Raw genomic sequence first — 23,966 nt, forward strand, 5'->3', positions numbered from 1 at the left:
CTTTGCTCAATTCATTTAGAAAGAAACATCATTTTCGACAACATTATAATCACTGGCGTTCTTGTACAGCAGCATTTCAACTAAATTTGTAAGTTGGTTGACACATAACGTGACAAAAAAATCAAAAATCAAACTCACTCATTGAAACTCGAGCCATTTCGTTGCAGTCTAGTGACACTATAGACATTCTCATCAGCTGTGCCTTTGAGCATCAGGAAAACATTTCTTGCCACAATGAATATGCAGCGACCCAGTCCATTCTATTTCCCTCCTCCTCTTTCCATCTTCTCCACTGTTTGATCACCCCCCCCCACCACCACCACCACCCCTCCCCACTGCGATAGAGAGAGGGGGGGTCTGCATAGTGGGAGTGTGTTGTCCCAGTGCCAGGGCAAAAATAGACAGTAAATTACAGAGCCTTCTGAGAACACCCCACTGTGCTGCATGACCTCAAAATAACACAGAGACGTATACTCGCAGACTCGTATATACAACATGATATACAGTGTGCTGCCCTACTTCTCCATTTCCTATTCAGCCTGTTGATGTGACGATCACACGCAGACTTTAGCAATGTGCCAGCTGACAGTCCTGCGCTAATGTTATGTGCCAGTGAAGGAAACTCTGAGTCTGATTCACAGATGTTAATGCCATTACTGCCTCATCTCAGCTTACCAAGACACACACACACACACTCTAAAAAAGTATTTATACACATATGTATCTACCCCACTGCCATGGCCTAACCTTGTGTCTAAAAAGAAGACACCCCTGCATCAAGCCCTGAATCCCCAACCACACCTTCTCTTATGGTCTAACAAGATCTGGCATACCCAAAAACCCCGAAATAGAACTTAAAACATCCTGAAGATGATGCTCGTCAACACAAAAAACAAAAAAGTAGAGAAGCCAGGGCAGTGATGAATGAATATCACAGGTGTTTGCAATACTCACCTTGAGTGAGTCAAAACAAGCAATGACTCTGCCGTTTTCCACTTGACAGCTCTTGGCAGGGTGGGCGAACTTGCACTCGCTGTCCGGTCGTGAACACGTTCCTCTCTGGAATTCCCGACAAACCTCCAACGTCAGCCACTTTGTGTCCCGGATCTGCGTCATGTTCAGCGCCATTTTGAACCGGGCAGGAGGGGGCGATTAAGAGGAATATATATCCAGCAAATGCAATTATGCGTGTCTGCGCTGTATGTCTTTAATGACACTGGGGCAAATGATGAGAAAGAATAGGTAATGGACATGGGAAAAAGCTAGTTTTAACAGTTTTTTGACGCGTCCCCAGGATATGATTCTGTGAGGCCTGGGACTCGCCTACCACCTGCGGCCCATCCTAAGAGTCTGTTTGTGGCTGTAACAGGAATCCTTCACCGCCTGTCACCAAGAGCCTGGCTGGTGACGGCCACAGGGGCCTGCTTTGTAATCTTGTTCTCTCAAACACACACACACACACACCAGTTCCGGCTATCGCCTCGCTCCTCGGCTGAACTGTCAGATGAGATGAATGGCAAAACACATTATCGATTGAGCCGACCCATGATAAAAAGATGCAGGTCTGCAGGAGAGGAGGAAGGAGGAGAAAGACGAACCGAAGGGACGAGGAAGAAGGCTGTGGTGGACAGGACAGCACAGAGACTCCTTCCGCTCACAGGAGCCGAGAAAAGCTGTCTTCAGTATCGAGCTCTGTCTGCAGATGAGGGGGGAGTGGTTGACTTCCACGGAGGAGAGCTGTGTGGCATGGATGGAGAGAAGTCTGGCTGGACAGAGCAGGAGATGGAGGGAAGGAGGAAGGTGTCAGTGGTGTGGAGACTGGCTAAGTGGACGGGTTTGGCGGTCCTGGGGCTTCTGGTGTGGCTGGCAACTCCGGTAGACATGGACAGGCACAGAGGCAGAGGCGCAGCCACAGGGGTCACCGAAAGAAGGCACTTCTCTCTGTGGAGGAGGGAAGAGTGTCAGTGGAGCAGGGCTTAACACACTGACACACACACACACACAAACGCACTCGCCGAGGTTAATACACTCACATTTGGATTCATACACACAGCTTCATTCTCCTGCAAATTCTCTCTCACGGTAGCCCTCACGGAGACCGCCAGACCCTCAGCGATATGGCCGTTTGATTTGATTTCCCAGCTAACGGTAAAGCTGACACATTCAGGCAAAGGCAACGTTTCAAAGGATGACAGTGAAGAAGAGAGAGATCAAGAGACAGAGAAAAAAAAAAGATGAAAGAAAGTGGGAAGAATTTGGTGTATGCATGTCTGTTTGTGTCCCAAAGAGGTGACCCAGAAGGATGGATGATTGTCGAAGTTTTAATATACACACAGTACTTATATTGATAATTAATGTTAATTCTGACTATAGTTCATAATAATCCAATTTCTTTGTGTAATAATACAATAGTAATTACTTTTGAATGATTATTGTAATTTGCACAGATCAGCCTTTAAAAACATAAACACTATTACAGACTTTTACACATTCATAAGGAATTCTCAATCTCTATAATACATGTCGAAATGAGCCATAATTTCAAAGAACAACCTTTCCCGATAGATTACACTGTACCCTTTTCATAGGCATCGATGACAAATGAGCAAGTGTTTGAGTATCAAAGTATTGATTCATGAGTTATCAATTTGCACATCTCTGGTGAGATTGGAAATGGCCAAGCAACTGGCTAGATGGTTCCAGCATCGCTGCTGGCAGGTGGCCATGCGAGACGAGAGAGACGAGGACTAGATAAGGTCACTAGAGAAACAAAGAAAAGAATGTGACATATCTCTGTTTTTGTTTATTTTCTCTCTCGCCACATGCATTGCTGGATGCTCCATAAATCCACTCATCCAAACACTTGCTGTTCACATCCGTATGTTGAAAGAACACACTGCCCCCCAAATACAGCTGCTATGCTTACAGTGAGTGCCCTTAACCCTGCATCCCACATGTGGTTACGTCACTCCCAAATCCCCCACACTCAGATGAAATGCCTTTATGAGTATTCTGATATGCTCTGCACTGATATGACGTTTGTATAAAGCAACCATCCAGACAAACGTTTGTGCGCATGACTTCAATAAAAATACTTTATTTAGAGTAACCCCCCTGCCTCTCAAGTATCCCTGTTGTTCATACAGTAGCCCTATCCTTAAACATGCAGGTTGAGGAATATGTTACTGTGAGCAGACAGCTGTATGTCCTAATTATGTTCAGATCTGCCATTGTCAGAAGCCTAGCAGAAGTTAAGATTTTGGTCGGAGTCAAAATCAGAACGTCCTGCTATTTGTCTATATTGTTTGTTTATGTGGTGATGGAAAGCACCAACATCTACTGTCAGCTGTCTAAGACTTTCATAGAATATATAACATGTATATGACGAATACCAACAATGATGAATGATGTTGAATAAGTTGATTACATTCAGTGGTTGCTGTTTGGTTGCATTTGGTCGCAAAAGCAATTTACAGCTATTTGTCAGAAATAAAAACCCTGAAACACAGATTGATGATATTTAACAGTGATAGGGATTAATATGTGATCTGGAATCACTAGGCTACTGCAATAAAAACATTTAAAAAGTGATGGTTTTGAAGAAAGAGGAGCATGAAAAAATAGAGAAGCCAGCGAGGAATGAAGGAAACGAATACAGTAAAAATATTCCCTTGGTTAAACATTGATTATGTTTCATGCTCTCTTCTCCTATTTGGACTGGTCACATCTGTGGTGAGCTACTTTTTCAGCCCAAAGCTTATATCTTGGGCAGTGTGTCTGTGTGTGTGTGTATGTGGGCAAGAAAGAGGCCAGGGCAGCCCACTGCATCTGGCAGGAAAAATGTGGTAAGGACAGAGAATACAGAGAGGGCTAACATTACCAGTGCATGAAATATGGAGTGGCAAAATGAGTCTTCTGCATTTGCCTATTGTTACTCACTCTCTGACCTCTATGACTCTCTGTATTGCACTGCTGAATCCCAGATGTTAGGTGGCATTTTTTGCATGCAAATAAAGGCAGGAATACCTACACATGAAAAAATGCAAATAATCTCAAGAATGTTTACGTAAAGGGAAATTCTGGTATTTTCCAGTGTTTCTGAATTTCACATCTGTTGCCATTCTGATTTGAGTCAAGACTTTCTAAAGTCTACACAACACAGGATGGGTTCCAGCAGTGTTTGTCAGTCGTCCATCTCATTTGCATCTGAGGAAAAGATATGCCTCTATTTCAATTAGAGGTCCACCGATCCAATGTGCCAGATCGGTGACTTTGTTAAGCCAGACCTGACCTATCGTCTATTTAATCCAATTTCTCAGTCACAGTCATTAAAAAAACCCACTATGTCTGCTATAAAAGAGATGCATTAGGTCACAGCAGCCGGTGAGTAAACAAAATGTCACTTTGCTCTCGCCACCTTTGTTGTAGACATTTAAAAAAGCACAACTCCGGCAAAAAAAAACTATTTTGGGGATGCAGAGCGAGACTCCTAAAGGGTCAAACATAAACCTCAGTTTTACAGAAATAATTCTGAATGCTTGTCCCTGACTCCGTCTGATATTAAACATACATATTCGATTCTGGAAGTCACTGCATGACGTATAATGTATATTTCTAAAGCAGGCCAATCATGAATGCTTTTTAGAAAGGGGATCGCCTTTACTGTACTGTGAGTTACAAAGTCAACACAAAACCACCACTGAACAGCTTAATAGGGCCTTTATTTTAATGTGTGTGTATTTGAGACAGAGAGAGATGGAAAGTGAAACGTGACCTTTGTCATAAAGATGCCCAGACAACAAAGTTTTATAACTGGTTCTCAATGAGAAAAAAAACAAAAACACACACACACACACTTACGCCTAAAGTACCAGTGTTGGACCAGAAACATGGCTCACTATAGTTCTGCTGTTGTAGAGAAGATACGGCTCAAACAGGAAATGTGGATTTAGAGAGAAAACTCACTAAACATCCAGTAGCACTGTACTCCATGCACGGACATAAAAGAGAATATGCCCCATTTGCAATGACTGCATGAATTAGGAGGAGGCAAATAGCTGGAGAATGTACACAAATTAGATTAGACAAACTTACCCTAGAGTCGCAAGGCAATGTCATGCTAGTTTTCTCACAGCAGTTATGTTTTCTGTGGATTTTCACGCAGCACTTGAGGGATACCCCAATGGAAACAGCGATGACAAAATGAGCCGCTGTGAGCTTTGACATCAAATAAAGCAGATTTAATGAATGAGGCTACACCTACATGTGTTATTAGACCCAGTTTCACATAGTTATATCTTGTGCCAGAAGCTTGAACTAAATTCCCATCAAACGAGCACAACCCATTTGCAAACCAAGAGTGAGTGAGGCTCATGAGACGAGGCTCACGTCACAACAGAGGATCAAAACTAAGGGGTAAAAAAATGTGAGAAATGACTCTGGCATTGAGGGAATATATAAATAAAGGAGTCATCAATAAGCATCTTAGCATGTGTGAATAATGCATGTGGCCATTTCCCGTAGCCAGAGGCAGGAGATATTATTACACCATCAGATCAACTAGCCAAGGTAATACGTTGGAGAGAAGAGGGAGGTAGAGAAGGCTGGGGATATTACAGTATGCAATCCTCAACCTCCTAATGCCCCAACTCACACTAAAGACACACACACACACACACACACACTTCATTGAGAGTATAGAGAATGAAAATGTAGCTAAACATTTTGTCTCACTCACTCACTTCAGCTGTTGACATGTGGTCCGTACAAAGCATAGTGCAATGCCGAGAGTGTCACCGGGGTTCATGTCTCCATCTCCTCTTTTAAAGGAAGCCATGATCCTGTCCTAATCCGTCTACTAAAACGGTGCCACTCGTTTGGCCGAACTCTGGATTATTTCATGGCTTTGACAACTCTCCAGGAAAAACACACACATTAAGCCTCCAGTGACACCACTGCTGCTGACATACTGACTGTTTAGAACTGATTACATACACAGTAAATGGGTTTTAATATGGCTACATGATTTGGAATCTTACCAAATTGAGGTGTTCATAGAAAAAGTTTTTGTTTATCATTCTCTACAAAAATACTATGCAAAGCAAAGCCTGCACTACATACTGTAGTTTGGTTCATCTTCCTCAGCCAGTGTTAATTTTGATTTAGCTTTAGTCTCAGTGTTTTGATGAAAATATATCCTAGTTTTAATCAAGTTCGTGTTTGTTGGAAACTTTGTCAACAAATATTTTTCATTACTGTTAATAAAATGTACACAGAGCGGCGCATCTTGATATATTAATGTGCCGTGCTTGGTGCAAGACACATGGAACTGCACTTTCTTTTATGGCAGGGCCCCTCACACTGGTAACACAAGCCACATTGAGCCCTGCATCTGAGAGCAATACAGAGGGAGAGAGAAAAAAATATGAGGAAAAGTAGAGTGAACAGGGGCCAGAGATGGGAGACATTTATTCACCTTGAATGACTTCCAGAGAAGAAAAAAAAGAATGATGGAAGATGAAGAAAAGAAAGCAGGTTCCTCCATATTTAAGTTGTTATGGCTGACCTTTTAAACACAATAGACAGCGAAACAAAGAGAGCCGGACAATAAGAGGAAACAATTTCCTTCAAAACAAACTCCCCAAGACATTCACAGAGTAAACTCTGATCTGTAACAGCTCCCTTGGACTTGCTGTCTAGCAACCAAAAGGTCTTGTTTGTTTAGGGGTCAAGTTGATGGTTCAGACATTCCTTAAGTGTTACAAATCAGTCTCAGGGCTCAGAATCAGATTTTTATGCCTCCTGCATAAGATGTTGGGAAATATGGCTGATCAGTGATGTCACTTTTGCACCCTCTGAAAAGAGAGAAAAGGAGAAGGAAAGATGGAGGTAGGGAGGGGGAATTCAGTAACACGAGAGGTTAAAGGGCGCTGACTGCAGCATTAAAAAGCAGATGATGGACGCTTCGTATTACACCGCATCGCAGACTGACCAGGATATCCTCTATATATGACCTGAGCTGCCCTTTCTCCTGATAGGAGCATCAGGAAGAAGAGAGGGGAAGAGTCTGTGAGAGACAAATGGAGTAAAGGAGACCAGAGGTGGCAGGGGAAAGATAGAGGCTAGATGAGGAGTGATGGAAGGCAAAAAGGGGCAATTAGTACAAGTGGGTGAGGGACAGTGGTTGGTGTCTGGTAGTGAGGGGAGAAAAACAAGGTGATTACTGGCAGGTGTGTATATATATATATATATATATATATATATATACACACGAGTATGAAAAGAGTGGAGAAATAGCTGAACTTTGTTCCATTTCAAAGCACCGCTGGCTCTCAACTGTGACACCATCTTGACATTTCTCATCCTTCTTCATTTATCTTTCTCTGATCCCCACCTGTTCTCCTTTTCTATTTCTCTTCACGCATGTGCTTCAGTGTTTTCCACTTTTCCACTCCCCAAATCTCTCTACTTCTTTGAAATCTGCTCGCCTTCTGCTGAGTTGCACTCCAAGTATCATGTGACACAAACAACTTTGTGAACGTGGCTCATCTTTTAATAGTAGCTGTCCTTATTAGTCTCGCCCACTGTCACAGCCCCCTCTATCTCTTCGTCTCGTTCCTCGTTCCTTGTTCCTTGTTCATGCTGCGGTACCACGGAAATGTGCGTCAAGGACCTCACTGCCACGGCAACTATAGGGAAACCATGTTTAAGGCATGGACAAAGACGTTAATGGTGTCAAGGCCAGCCTGATATCAAAGCAGTATTGTAGAAATCATATGAAAGACACCAACTTTTCAAATGAGCTCTATAACATCTGAACGGTTATCGCCCGGCAGACACCTACACCGTCCGTTAATGAGGCTAGAGCAGTTAGTCCTGATGGTGCGAGATAACAAGAGACAATGCTTGTTTCACCAAATGATTCACCTGTACACAAAGAGTGTCCTTCAAACAATATGAAAGATTTAGCAAAGTCATTTTCTATTGTATCAACCAAATATGTCACTTTGTTTTTCTCACCATGACATTACAAATATGATCTAAGCTGCTCTGTCTGGTACAACAGTCAGATGAAGGTCTGCACACTGATGAGGCTTGACAGCATTAGAAAGAAAAACAACCTAATTGACAACAATGAAAACTGCATCCTATCCCATTATAACATTAATATCTCTCATAATGTTCGGTCAACAGAACCTTGCCCTGACATTTTGCTGGCTGCTAGATATTCTCCTTGACCCATATTTTCCAATGTCATTTTCATCAATTGTAACGAAAACTATACAAAAAGAATATTACCTGATGACACCTATCACCACACCTTCTGTGGACTAAACCAAACAAAAAATTGAATTTGAAAGACAGTCATAAGAACAAATGTACAAGTGAACTACTGTTTAAATGCAGTCTTATACCATGACTGGCTCCTGGTAAAACGTATCCTATGCTGCCCAAATGAATTCTAGCTGCTCGACTTGTTGCACTAATATGCGGAATCTTGCAGTTCAGTAGTGACGTGACTGCAGGGACAAACTGGGGGGGACCAGCATGCTGACAATCATAAAACAAGATAAGTACTGATGTAGGTGTGACTGAAGCTTTCAAATTGCTTTCAGTCTGATATTGTTCATGTTGATGGGAATGAGTGAAGGATCGCAGTAGAGATGACCAAACTAAAATGAAAATACCAGAGTCATGCACAGGGATGTCACAGTAGACAAGATCATATCAGACAGAAATCACCAGTTTCAGTTCACCACAGCTTGTTCTGAACCTGAAGACTCTAGACAGCTAAAGTCCCACGTTATTCCTTGAGCCTTACCTTTCTCTTATTTTAAATGACATGCTGCTAAAAAAAATATCCATCCAGCATGATAGTACATATCAATTTGCTGTAGCTTAGAATATGTATAGACATTGTGTTGTAGAAGCTCGGGGCGGTGGCTAGTTAGCAGAGGGGGCAGGACTTTTATTTATTTACATTTATTTTATTATTATGATTATTTGATGTGAGTTTCCCGTGTACTTGATTGCTTCATTTTCATGCCAGCGTTGTGACAGAAAGCTGCTGACCGTCAGCTGGCTGATCACTTGACAGGAGCCAGAAGGTGAGCTGGAGCCTCAGAGGTTGTCTGACAAAAGTTTGAAATCGTAAACTGGCAAAGTTAACCCTGATGACACAGTTTGCCAACATGAATACAAAGCAGCTGACTGTGATCACGAGTCATTTAGTGCTGTGCTATTTGCTGTGTTGTAACTGTGTGGTAACAGCATCTGTTTAGCCAAGCTAATGATGTTCACTGACGGACCCTTTCAAGAGTCGTCATTGTTTGGTAGGAATGAATTGGAGCAGAACATCCAATATTACATTTATTAATTTTACAGAAGTAAAGACAAAACTGCAACATAAATGTTGAGCTAACACGCTAAAAAAGCCACATAGTTGCAGTTATTGTGCTACCTTGTGGTGTACAAGGCTAACAAGCATCGTAGCAGCGAGAGACCTCAGGGTTTATATCTGTGAACAGCAGCTCTACAGCTTAATCTGTCAGTCAGTCGGTCCGCAAATAATTCCCCATCCTTTGGCGGCCACAATTTTTGCCCTGGGACGGTGAAATTTGGGATGGACATCAACTGTGTGGGACTGAAGGTCAGTATCTGTGTTCATTTCAATCTGCAAAAAGTGGGTGTAGCAGTTAGGGTGGCCTATAACTAAAAGACACATAACTTCCACACAGATTCAGTAAGCCATAACTATGGCCAAACTCATAAACCGTTTGTCGTAGACTCTTGTGGGAGTCATCAATGATCTCAGCAGAGATTCCCTCTTTCATTTGTGTGGGTTAGCGCTGCCCCCTATACTTAAGCCACACCCTGTAATGCAACTCATGAATCGTTTGTTATAGACTCTTACGGGAGTCATCATTGCATCTGCAAGTTCATAATAACTTAGGATGCCCAAGAGGAGTGTAATATTTTTAGCTGCGACCAGCAACTCTGTATTTGGTTCTGTTGGCCCATCAGTTCATTGGTTCACAAAAATCTATCCATTAATGGCTCCACCAAGCTGTGCCCACCCCAACTTTCTATCTATGAGGCTGAAATTTGCCTATAGGTCAAGTGTTGTCAGGTTGTGTGTGTTTGTGTTAATGTGTGTGTGTGTGTGTGTGTGTGTGTGAATGAATGGATGGATGCACGCATGTTCTTGGTCCCAGGTATTGCGATGTCCTGCTTGTTTCTTTAAATACAACCCCCGTTAATGATAATGAAATGGCTCATTTGGAAAACACATGACGGACATGACAGTGACTAATGCTGGATACATATCCACTTTTACTTTTGCCAATGATATTGCGTTTGGTCTCCCTAAATCTATTGTGTATCTTTTTTTTTATGGCCATCTCAGTGACATTAATGAGCTGAAATACCTTGCCGAGGGGGGACAAGGGTATTAATAATGCTCACACGTGACCCTTGTCTGACAAATGCCCAATCCCACCCGTGCAAGCTTGAGATCTAATCCGACAGTCTCCGATCTCAGTCTCAGAGTGCCGGTCATTCTGAAACGATACTCATTACCATGCTGTTTCCACAGATTGTACCATCAGGGTAATCTTATACTTAATTCCATTCCCTAGCTTGTGACACACACACACACACACACACACACACACATTAGTATTGACCACAAACAATGAGACAGCAGATCTGCATCATCCACGGAGGATGCACAACTACAGAGATGGATGGAAGGTCAGTCAGTGAATTGATATTCAGGACACAGCCATATGAGTAATATGTATGCATACGCACAACTATCTCCCTTGTGTGTGCTCTCTATCTCTCCTACACACACACACACACACACACACACACACACACACACACACATAAACGCACGATCTATGACTCCCTCCTTCAGCTGTAAGACAAAAAGAGGGGAGGGGAGACGATGAGGGCAGTCAAGTGGCACGTGTGCAAGCTGTCGTCTGCACTGTGATATCAGTGAAAGTGTTTAAACACCCTGACGTGCACATTGAGACGGAGTGGGAGGCATTTTGAGTAGACACCCACGTGAATAGGGATGTGAGATAATATATGTTTAGATATAGGGCTGCCTATTCGTTTGTGTGTGGTAGGAAGGGAGGGCAAATACATGGATTGTGCATGTATGCATACATTTGGTTCGTATGTACAGCTACTCTTATCTTCACTGCAGTGAGGCTACCTGGCTGTGGTAGCGCCAGTGTGATGTAATGCAGTGGCAGGGTGTCACTAAGTTCATGGACATAAACCAACCCACTGCCAGACCGGTCGACTCCTCTCAGGAATAACAATGGAGCAGGTGTGTGTATGATATATATGTGTGGGTGTGTGTGTAGGTGGATGGGAGTGCAGATCAAGAAAGATTGAAAAAGGTAAAGTCACGGAGACAGAAAGACAGATAGACCGACGGGGTAAGGGACAGAGAGTGAGTGATAGAAAGGAGACGTCCAAGGGATATAGATGTAATAGGTGGAAGGGAGGCAGACAGATGCCAGGGAAAAAAGTACACTGGCCACTTTGGAAAAACTCCCTTGTGTAAATTTACCATCACAGCATGTGGGATTTCTAGCAAGGGGGCCTTTATGAGACATGAAAAAAGGCAAAGACACACAGGTATGCACAGTCTTTCCTTTTTTACTCTCATTTGGTCTCTCTTGCTCTGACACTCAGACACATGCCAAACTAGACAGATTGACGTGGTCTGAGAAAAGACAGGGCGGAGGTATTCAGCATGTAATGAGATGGGAGCCAAGTGACAGAGAGAGGAGTAAGACACAGAGAGATACAATAAGTACAGCAAGATAAGAATCATTTATGACAATGGAAAATCATTGAGAGGAGACGGTTCAGTAACAGCAGGTCACTGATTAGAAGCTGAATGGCTGAAAAGCTTAATAGCAGAATTGTTGTAAAGATGATGAAGCTCAATTGATGGAGATGATTGATGCTAATGGTTTGGCCTTGTGTGAATTATTCACATTCTGCAGTCTGGCAGTCTTTGATCAAATCAGGAAACACCAAAAGAGTGGATGCTCCCTGAAAGAAAATATCTACAATCAGTTTTCGACATTGCAGCCACACACACACACACACACATATGAAGTGCAGAACCCATGACTTGTCATCAGAGCAGCATTTGGCCAAACGGGGATAATCTGTACTCTTCACCTGTCTATGACCGGTGATTCAGTTTGACACCTTAATCTGTGGAAATCACAGAGGGCTCCACCGTGGAGCCAAGTGTATTTACTATAGATTACATCTTCCACTAGTGTGCATTAGTCCAGTGACAGTTATGCAGACGACAGAGAAAGCAGCAATCATACGTTACTGACTGACTCACTGTGATTTTGCCACTTGCCAAACGGACTCCCCCAACTATTAGTCTGAGTGACCGACTGTCTATCTGCCAGTTATACACTCTGTGCTGACTTGCTGAGGCTTGAGACTCAAAGTCATCTCCTCTCGGGTTCTCCTGCTGTCACCTTGATCAGAGCATCCGCCCCATTTTCTTTTTTCTCGATAATTGAATAAGGTAAATCAGGGTATTTGGGTGCTCTTGTCATTATGCACATACACACACTCAATTTCTCTCTCTCACACACACACACACACACACACACACACAAACACACGACTCATCTGCATTCCACAGATTGCTGTGTGCCTGCTGAGGACAGCAGGGAGATGACATCACTTCTGAAGGACAGATTAGTTCTGCGATGAAACGAGAAGGTGGGGGAGAAAAAAGAAACCAGGACAAATCTATAGAAACACGCGTTTTTCAGGAATCAATGCAGTCAAACGCAGGTAACCATGCCTCCTCTCTCCCCATTGCTCTGTCTCCCTTAGAGTCTCTTTCTTCTCTCGCATGCAGTGCTTTAGTCAGGACTCAAGTGCTGTGAAATTCATTAGCCTATGTATCGGAGTGCCTCCGTGCTCTCGCTGTTCTATACTCTAATGACCTTGTAGATCTGCCTGCTCTGATCTGCAGAGAAGCTTTTTCAAACCCACTGAGAGTCTGACACCGACAGAGAAATACAAAGTGAGCAATAAAATAAAAGCAGAAAGACAGAGAATGAGACAGAGAGGGGTGAGGATGTGAAACTGTGAAAGAGAGACAAAGGTGTTCAGATCAGTTTGTGAGAGCAGGGCGTGTACTCAACACAACAGGGAAGATATAGATAGACGCAGTGTATGTTGCAGCATCACTATGGTAAATAACGAAAGTTCAAATTAAGGTTATTACTTTTATTACATATAAAATAATCAGTGTTTCATCCGCCATACATGTTAGTCATTGGGCCACCCGCAAATTTCCATCAACATTCAGGTAACGTGATGTCATCTGTTCCAAAAATAAATCTCTTTAATTTCCCTGCTCGCTCTGATTTGCCATGCTATTGGAGAACATGTCTTTCACCAGCAAACTACTGCCGGGCTGTTATTGTGAAGTATGTAGCTGGAGAAAGTGTAGCCTTAGTCATGAAGGTTAGCAACTGTGCATACTCATGTAATAAAAAAAAAGCCCATATTGATGAATAGAATACAAAATAAAATTAATTTTTTTTGTCAGTAGATAAATGACAAATGGTCAAAGAAGACGAAGCTACATTAAGCTTATTAGGTGAAGAACTACAGGCAGCACTCTGTCATAAGTGACAAGTGTCACCTTTTACCACAACTTCCTGCTTAGGCGGTATATGGAATATTGGCATCATGAGCTCTGATCACAGTTGCTCACAGTCCAGCACATTGCAGGTGTCCAAAATGTAAGGAAAAGTGGCAAATGAGTCGTGCATGTTGTGAAGATGAATTGACCCCCAAAGCTGATACATTTCATACACTTTTAACTTAGTTCAGTGATTAAGCTTTGATGGCAAAACAAACAAATCCTGCTAATACTCAAATTTCAAAATACAGAGAGACCTCTGTAGCGTTTCCTCTTTTTCTCCATCAAAGCGGCACATAAGCATATCTCTATAAATCTATAATGTGGTTTCTCCCCATACTGCCAATATGGCTCACATTCAGAGCTTTTTGGGGAAACATTGAAATACAGCAGCATTATTAAACACTGCTTGTTTACTTTCTTCATGGTTACACAAACTTTATTAATTAAAGGATAAACTTTATTAAAGAATAATAAGCCATTTTAACCAAATCACTTTTTTTGGAGGGCCTTTGAAATTTCAATGATGATTTTGTGTGTGCACATGTAGCCCGTCTGTTAATGTTTTTGTGTGTCAGACTGGTACAGACGGCCCGGGTAAAGCGGGAGTTTAATAATTTCCTGAGGGCAGCTGTAGTGTAAACACCAGTAGGGCAGTCATTACACAGGAGGAGTGCAGGGCTGTTCACGTGTGTGTGTGTGTCTGAGAGAGTTGGTGTCTGTTTTGATTCATTCATCCATAAACGTGAGTGCATATATTTAGTGTTAACAGTAGTAGTCACACAACATGGATTTCACTGTAGTCCGAGAGAGGGAGAGAGAGTAGTCTTCCAGAAAAGGGTACGTGTAAGTGTGTGCTACTCTGCGGAACATTAAACACCAACGTTACCCATTCTTTTGTCTGCTCAGCTCTTTTCCACATTAAAACTGTCCCGCCTCAAACTACCCCACATTAGCAGTAGACCACGGTTTCCCATCTGCATATGTACACACACGCTCAGACAGAACATATAACTCACTCACTCACTCAAACACATCACGGTCAACATCCAGATGGTGAATAAAAAAAATGCAATGAATAAAATGGCAAAACAGAGCAGGAATTGTAAGAGGGGACAGCTCAGTCTTGTGTCTAAACAAACACAAAAGTAACACACATGCACAGAGTAAACAGCAAAGACTTACTGTATCTCTGCAAGGACTCATCTGACTGCTGCTGAGGGGAGAGTGAAAAGTGGAAACCTCATGCTTGCTTCGCGACTCTCCTCCCTTTCACGCCCTCTGTCACTGCCCCCTCCTCTCTCCTTTTTTCTTTTTTCCTTCCTTCGCTTTCTACCTCCCTCGCCTCTTCTCCTTCCTCCCCTTCTTCCTCTTTCCCTCCCTGTCCTTCACTTCCTCGCTCATTCTCCCTCTCTCTCTCTCTCTCTCTCTCTCTCTCTCTCTCCTTTCCTCTTGGCAGAGCCCTACTGTATTCAGATACACCGGTCTCCATTTAAGGCAGCACAGCCAAACATGTCACACATAATTTATCCACAGCAGGCTGCAAGTTCACCTTTCACAGCTCGCGCTTGGATCGTATGCAAAAGAGGGAGGAGAGAAACGCAGGGGGGAACTTAACTCAGACAAACTTCCACTGTCAACAGCCACGTTCCCACAATTTCACACTGCATGGGAGTGCGTGCACGCGTCCGCGTGCATGTGGGTATGTTAACAAATGCTGACAATCAGACCGTGAAAATGCTACCCAAGACCCAAATGCAATTCACCTGCACCATTCCAACTCCCTCTCCCCCCTTTTTCATCCTAGCAGTCTCTCCACCATCTGTATCTGCAGGCAGTAAATCTCATACAGATGCTGTTTGTGAGACCTGTCCACCTGCAGCCTACCCCCCCAACCCCCTCGCTCTCTTTATCTGTGATACTGCCTTTATAAAACACGACTGACAGGAACAGAGAGGGGGAGAACTAACTGTGAGGCAAAAAAACAAAAACATAAAAAAAAGTATTGAAGGGAGGAAGACAAAGAGAAGGAGTTAAATCGTTTTGTGTTGTGATTGAAACAGGGTGATGCAGCAAGTGAGAGGGCAAGGAATGCAAGAGGAAAAATAACAGTGTCACGGTCTTGGGTTTCTTGTTTAGTTCCCTGTTTTGTTTTGTAAGTTCACTTTCCCCTTGTGTCATGTCTGGCTTTACTTCCTTGCCTTTGTGTCTTTTCCCGCATCGGTGATTGTGTTATTCCACCTGTGTGTAATCACTCTGCTCTCCTTGTGTATTTTGTCAGTTCATCGTCTTACCATGTCCAGCCTGTTTCTCAGTTCGCCTGTGTTCCTCTATTTTCAAATATGTCAACAAATAAGATGCCATCCAGAGTGCTGTCTGGTTGCGGCTGTGAGAATCAGCGCCATTCCCTCTGATGTCTCAGGTTTTGCACAATCGATGAAAATGCATGCCTGTATAAGATGCATGTTTACCTCTCCTCTGCCCCCTCTACTTCCCCTGGTCGAGGTTTGTTTTTTTCCAACTTACAGTGAGTTATATTGCACTTGGGAAAAATAAACAGAAAGGCAGCCAGTTGAGGTGAAAAAGGAAAAGCAGAGAATAGTGAGGGAGGGATTGGGAATAATAATAGCTGCACTTGTGTAGCCATGCTAGCTGGTAGCTTTCTCCTCCCTCCTCCACAGCTTCAGTCCACTCACAGGACAGCAAGAGTCACAGCTCTGTTGCCATGGCGTCTAACTCCATCAAACACATGCATGTGCATGTGTGTCTATGTAAGCATATGTGAGTGCGTGGTGTTGTGTGTGTATGTGTGTGTGTGTGTGTGTTTGCGGAGGCATGTGTGTATGTGTCATGTGGGTGTTAGCAAGTGACTCAGAGCCACATCACTGACTTGTGGCTGCAATATATCAGGGTGTTTGGAATTTATCACTGTATCGGGGTGTGTGTGTGTAAAAGGAAAGGTGTTGATTGAACGGCAGCCTGCAGCCTGCCCTCAAAAGCACCTATGATGGATCTCTGTGCTGCTCTAAGTGTTAATGTTTAGCTCCAGCTTCTATAAATATTTACCAATTCGTTCATAGAGTGAAAGCAACGCACTACAGACGCCGGTAATATGGAATTTCAATTTTAGAGCTGACAAGTCACCGGCGTGTGCCCAAAAAAGGCCCTGCAGTTGTCTTCCAGGATTACGCTGAATTGGGAACAGGATGCTGTGTCTCCATGTGTGTGCATGTTTTTTTTTTTATGGAATTTGAATATTCATGTGTATTAAAACTGCAGGACCCCAATAGCACTTGGCTTTGTCCATAAAGTTCAGTCTGAGTTTTTCTCTATAAGGAAATACTTATTTCACTTGCCTCACTCAAAGCACAGCGCTCACATACAGATTTACTGTCTTGCTCATGGAAACTTCAAGAGGTCAGCTGAATTCAGACATACACTACGTGACATCTTCTACTCCAAAAAGTAACAGTAGAAGATCCGTTACCTATATGACAGTAGCAAGACAGCAAATACTCCCAAAATTCTGCATTTAAAATGTAACTTTTACAATGCGGACTTTTAAAAAACACATAATTTAGCAAATATCAGCAACTCACATGGTGAACATGCTAACAGTTCGCTTCGTAGAGCTGAGGGAACTGCTGAGTCAGGGGATAATATTCCGTGGGTTTTTTCCCTATCAGCAAAATGTTTCACATTACACACAGTCATTGTTAATATGATATTTTAGTTTTAAGCTTTATGTAAAAAGCTGCGAAAAGTTAATTGTACTTAGTATCGAAAGTAAAAGTACTCATTATAGACGCAGAATGACCCTGTCAGTGTTTTCAGTATATTATATCATGTCATGTAATTGGAGTATTATTTGTGTCTTCACATGTACTGTAGGCAGCATCCCAATGTTAAAATGTGGCCAACATCAATTTAAACTAGTTAAAATAGTTTTGTAGTTGGATTTACTGTGCATTACGTTGAAAATTGACAATATAAGGTTTTAAAATATGAGACTGCAGAGCACTTGTTCCCTTTGAGACAGAGTGAAGTAGAAGTGCAGAGTAGTATGAAATGGAAACACTGAAGTAAATAACAAGTAGGCCTACTTCAGAATCATTGAGTGAATTCACTTCCAACCATCAGGCTTCAAGGAGAGACACGTGAAGAAACAAGGCACAGTGTTTTGGACTTGCAGATAATTGCTGCAATTGCAGATAATTTAATGCACACTAAGGTTCCAGCTCACTGCTCTGCTGATGCCTGTGTACAAAGAAAGGAGAGAGAGAGAAAAGGACTTTCCAGGCACTGCTTTCTAACGCAAACCAGAGTCGCTCACGTCCTCACTCATTCTGGACATATCAAAAGGAGGCCACAGATCCATGAACATGTGTCCCTCGTGTTCCAGATCATTAAAGACAGGGATGAGGAAAACGTTTGAGGAAAAAGTACAAAGACAGGAGGAGTTAAAGTTGGACAAGGATATCTGGATCCATATATCACCTTTGATACATGTTGCCAAGCAAATCCAGAGCTGGACCGAGAGTAAAGAATATCTAAAAACTGGAGAAGGATCTTACCGAATGGAAAATCCAGCAGGGTGACCCTGTGTATGTCTGAGAGGTTTTCAACATTCATAACAGACCTCTGCTCTATTGTTGAGTATTCAAGGTACAATAGTTAAACAGGTGCTCTTCAAACAACAGATGCATTAGTACTAGTATGTTAGTCCGCTAAAACTGCATGATTGCTCAGTCTCTGACGTCTTTCTTCTTGGTCTGAACAGCTCTGTTGTTCTGGTACCAATTCTGGGGCCCCAAGATGTGACCTCAGTGGAAAGTGTGGGAATCTGTCAACACAGAGCTCTATAACAGACCAGTAGTGGAATATATGAATGGCCTTTGGTCAAAAAGCTCCTAAACTCCCCACTAAAATAGCTCTGGTAAGAGCATTGACATACATCCTTCTGAATTTCTTTTTTTCTTGCTCAGTGTTTCTTTTCCGGCTGAATCCTGAACTAAAACACTCACTTTAAAGAAGACCTTATATATCCAGATGACTACAGTATATAGACACAGCTTTCAGTCTTCTGAACACCAATGCTGAATTACTACAAAGCAGAGGCAGAGATATAGATGCTACTGTCGTTTAGGTGTCTGGTGGATAATTCTATCATGCTACAGCATAAATGGTGAAGGGTGGCTCTTAATGAAAGGAGCCATAATGAAAAAGAGGAGCCTCTCCATTTTGAGTTTTGACAGGTGGATTTGTGCAGGGAAGTGCAGATAGAAGCCATGCTCTCTCAGAGCTAAATGGAGACAAACTGAATATTCAAAATAAAAAAATATTTTGTCTGATCTGCATTAAAACAGTCTCAATGCTCTCTTCTGAGACTTTGATTAAAGTTAATATAAATAAAATCACCTTGAGCCGTATTTTATTTAAAAGACAATATAACCTATGTTTACAAGTGTTCTTCAGGGATTTCTACAGACGTTTGAAATTAAGGTTTAATTTAGAAATCATTGACTTTTATTTCAAACCAATTTCTCATTCTTGGCCCTCTTAACTGTTGAAACAAGATTTCATAATGGTCCCATGGGTGGAGGACGGAAATTTCCTCTTGGAGTCCTGCAGTAATAAAGTTTAAGAGTCCCTGCTCTAAGCTCCTGCAATCGCATTTTCCAGCCTGTCTGTGTCTCTGGCGCAACAGATACGGTCACAAGCCTCCTGTGGCCGTTAAACCACAAACTTTTAACCGCCAATCAGCTTGCACTGGTGTGACTCACTGGGCACAACATGTAGTATATAACTCAAAAAACAGGCTTAGCTTATTAAAGTATTTGTAGTAATGTGAGACTGTAAATTAAGTTTTAATTACAATGAGCTTTGAAAACTTAATCCAGAAACACCTCATCAGTGATCGTCATTAATAAAGCTTTTACGGCCACATTGGGCTTTCATGCGTTTAAATAACATAATTGATCTAACTGTTACATGAAGCATATCAGACCAAGTAATGCAACATTAACTAGATCTTTAGAGAATAAACCTTATGAACTGTCCAGTTTACTGTTGAATTCCTTATGCTTTTGTTTTATTATTTTTGAAAATGTAAATACATGTGTAACTATTTTACCCCAATAAAAAGGCAAACAGTCGTCAGAATGGGAAAGTGTGATCCCATAATATAAGTCCATGCAAAACCTTCCCAGCATATTCAAATCAGCTACAGTTAAACACTATCTGCAAGCTGGAGGAAAAACAAACTATGCAAAAAAAACAAAACCGGTGACAGACAAAAACTACCACACATATTCAACATGCATATCAGATATGTCAAATCTCTAAGGATATATCTTTGCTTTTGAAAAATCCCAAACTCAGACATTTCCAAGTAAGAAAAATCTCTAGCAACAGGCGGGGAAGTTGTCGGAATCATAACATGTCAAATATTAATGATTGCCTGTCATCTCTACAGAGCAATTCTCCCCTCTCCTCCTCTCAAGAGGCAGCAATGGACAGATACACAGATACACAGATCATCTTGTAAAGCCAGTGGCTGTCTGCACGGTCAGAGAAAAGCTGCCTTACCTGCCTGGTTGTCTGTGTGTTTCACTTGCACTCGGTCTGGGTGTACGAGTGTGTGTGCGCTCACACACAATCCCTCCGAACAGGAACTGATGAATCTGCACGACTTCAGCCCTGCAGCGTGCAGTGCATTATGGGGTTTCAGTCTCTCTCTCTCTCTCCTCTCTCTCTCCTCTCTCTCCTCTCTCTGTTGGCACAGCGTTGGAGAGGGATGTCCTCGCCTCCTGTCTGGAGAGAGGAGGGTGAACTCACAAGAGCTATGTCTACACACACACACACACACAATGCAGAAGAAGCCTCATGATGATGAGCGCCGCGACTCTGGTTGCCGTAGCAACAGCCTCCCCCTCCCCAAACCCTCTCGCTCCTGTAGCTCTACAGGCTCTCTCCCTGTGTATAGTCTGTTTAAATAGTGAAAAAGTGAACTAACTGCATGCATTCTACTCCTCTACTTCTTTTTAGCATTTACTTTAAGCCTGAGCTAATCGGCTAACACAAAAATGAGGAGAGACACTTGCAGTCATGTGATCACTAACTGTTGCTCCTGCCCTCTGAGATAAAGAGAGGGTGGTGTATTGTCACAGGGAATAGAGACAAACTGAGTGTGTGTATGCACATGCATCTCTAGGCTTGTGTATGTCTTTGAGTTTGTGTGTGGGTTTTGAGTGTGTGGGTTGATGTGGTGGTTCCTGGAAGCAGGCTATAGTTCCTGTTTGTGGTTTCTTTCCTTACTCTCCATTGCTACTGCTAGTGCAGAGGCCTGCCACCCTTTGATAACACACATTTCAGTCACATTACCAACAAGGGAAGTAAAGCTGAACTATGAAATGCATGGGAAGTGTGCACACATGTATGCAGGCATCAAGACACACAGAGAGACTGACTGTGCCCACTTTTGTAATTATTTCAATCTCTATCATTACTCACCTCCCTGGAGGTTGGTTTTAACCGTTATTTAGTGGCTGATTCAGAATGATAATCGGAGCTCAGCGGGTTATCATGAAAGGGGTAGTTGACAGGCAGAAAATGAACAGAGATGGGCAGAGGGAAAGAGAGATAGAGGGATGAGTACTATACCGGAGAGAGAATGACGGTGAGGAAGAAAAGGAGACGAGACCTCCTCTCCACCGTCTCCCATGGCGACAGAGTGGGTGGAAGGCCGTGGCTTTCCTTCAGGCCCTGTAAATCAGCAGCTCACAGCTGAGTCCTGCAGCGCTGCCATTGCACTGGTAACCCCCAACACTCAATCTTTCAACATCTAGTCTTCTATTTTTTTTTTGTCTCGCAGCTGTCATCGCTGTCTCCTCCCCTCTTCCACTGGCCCTACAAGAATCCTCTCTGACAAAACATGTGTGATACATGTTGATATCTACACCAAGGTGAGTGGTACCACCATGCCACTGGAGCCAGATAGAACCTGCGTCAAAACACTACATATCCCACAGTTCAGTTCTCTGTCTTCCCAGTAGCCATGGGAACAGGTAGGAACTGGGATTCACTGAAGATTGATTGTTGAAATTCTTCGGAGGATGATTTAATCAGTGAGCTTGGCAACTGAAAGGAAAGGGAGCAGAGTATGGTATAGCTAAGGTGGGAGGCAACAGCTGGTGGTATGTGGCTTGTTTGTCCATGCAGGTTGTCAATTCACACTTGTTGTTCTACTTTATTCTTTAGATCTGCAGAGAATGTGCCACTAAGTTAAAGCTACTCCTCCGGGCGTCCAGTGCTCTGCGTAAGCGAAAACTGCATTGAATCAATTAAAGGGACTTTTCTGCGATGTTCTTTTTCCTCTGGAAGAAGCGTATAACTCAACAAGCTATCACTGCAACCTAATGCGCTCCGTGTAATGAAGGGTCCTTGAATTTTAGGGACAGTGAATAACCTGCTCAGATTTGAAAGCCATAGTGATTAGTATGCGCTTTGGGACTAATGGACACAGCAGGTGTCCACAGGCTTCGTGTGCTACATCTATTCATTAGAGACATTAAAACTAACCATTTGCATACACACACACACACACACAGCTCACCGCTCATTGGAACTATTCAACATCACGGCTCCCCTTAAGCGCAATGACCATTGATTAGGGTTATGTATAATGATGGTGGTTGAACTGCTGGTGTAATTATTACTATCCTGGGACTTGTGTTTGGATTTGGATGTTATGCCTGTACTGTAGGCACCTGCCTCTTTCTGATACTGTTCATTAATTGTTGTCCTGTCCTACGTTCAATATTACTGTGTGAATGCTGCATTACAGGAGAGGAAGTCTTGAGCCATAGAAGAAGAAAAAACACTGCTACTTTACTCAGTGGGAGTCTGTGGGATCTAAGATATTGGCAAATATTAACTTGCAAATACTTAGCCTACATTTTTGGCTTATTTGCATATTTTACTGGGTGTCATTTTCAAAGACCGACATGCCACAATATGAACATTGCTCATATAACAGTAACATCACTACAGAGACCGTAGGGCTGTTATTTTGCCCAATAAATAATTATTTTGGTCTTAAAATGATAATGAATTGTTATTCTACAGATACTTTCAGAACCACTATTTATGTAGTATTGTATGCTCCATTGTATTCTCACCACAACCTATAGCCCTCTATGGAGCCCCTCTGGGGTCGCATGGTGAAAAGAATGTAAGAACGGATTCGTAAACTGTGCCCTCTGGTTTACAATCCGTGCAGTAAGAAAGTAGCCCACGGGAAACAATTGCTGCTACTTCTTCATTTTAGTAGTTCAAAAACAACCACAACCACTGTGACACTTAAAATAACTGCTTCACTAACGAAGACAACGCCATAAGTTGGAACAAAAGTTCGTAGCAACAAGTTGCATTAAAGATGCGTTAAAGATTGGTTGAGGGTTGAGTTCGGTTGGATGATAGGGTGAGGATCGTGTAAGGTGGGATGATGGGGGCTTCGAGGAGAGGGTTGGAAGGGAGGCGGTTGCCGAGTGCACAAGGTTGGTCGGGGTCATGCACAGGGGGATGGTGGTGGTCGAGCAGAATGATGAAAGCAGTGTGACTGCGGCGCAGTGGTCTGAATGGATGAGGATGACATTTTTAGACCACTCATTCCCCCAAAGTAGTGCAATGAGTATGGGGTGCAAAAGGAACAGGCATAGAGAAAGGAACAACTTGAAATGTTGCAACCCATGCTGTTGAAATTGTTGCAGACCATTATGCCACCTCAATAGAGGTTGTCTATGCTGAGAGGACAGTAGAGTGACGGCGGTATCTTGACTGGTAGGGGGGTGGGCGCTGTTTGGGAATGATGGGGGGGAGGAGGCGCGGGAGGCTCAGGTCTTGGAAACACGGTCGGAGCATGTGCGGGTGGAGTGAAAGGACAAGGTAATGGGGCACTGTTGAGGCAATAGGTGGCTGGTTGTACTGTTGGAGGCAACCTGCAACCTGCAAAGCGACGAGGATGTAGTACTTGTAGAAACTGGTGTCGCAGCATTGGTAGTGGTTGACGCGAGAGATAAAGGAGGAGGACCTGCAGAAGAAGGCGGAGCCACAGGGGCTATGTTAGCAATGGGTTAGAAACTTGAATATAGGTTTGCATGGGTGATTGAGTTATTGAGGCACAGGTAGTGGAATTAACGAGACACTGGTAATGAAATTATTGGGGGAGTAAAGTGTGGTCTTGTTCCTA

General features: G+C 42.8%; 1 protein-coding gene across 9 annotated transcripts in view; it reads right to left on the reverse strand.

Moving 5' to 3' along the window:
- Positions 1-20,535, reverse strand: part of LOC116390669 (muscleblind-like protein 1) — a 59,753-nt gene extending 39,218 nt beyond the window's left edge. For 8 of the 9 annotated variants that reach the window (XR_004213188.1, XR_004213187.1, XR_004213185.1 and 5 more), the window contains exons 1-2: positions 20,306-20,535; positions 955-1,941 (exon numbers count right to left, since the gene is read on the reverse strand). Coding sequence is in view for 5 of the 9 variants with exons in the window: in XM_031860582.1 (XP_031716442.1) it covers positions 955-1,128 (174 nt within the window). In the remaining 4 variants the exon portion in view is untranslated. Of the gene's footprint in view, positions 1-954; positions 1,942-14,902; positions 15,059-20,305 lie in introns of those variants that run through there. The other variant, XR_004213186.1, reaches the window with a different exon arrangement.
- Between the last annotated feature and the right edge of the window lie 3,431 nt (positions 20,536-23,966).

Source organism: Anarrhichthys ocellatus, unplaced genomic scaffold, assembly GCF_004355925.1.
Source record: "Anarrhichthys ocellatus isolate YVR2014 unplaced genomic scaffold, GSC_Weel_1.0 scaffold24, whole genome shotgun sequence".
Lineage (NCBI taxonomy): Eukaryota > Metazoa > Chordata > Actinopteri > Perciformes > Anarhichadidae > Anarrhichthys > Anarrhichthys ocellatus.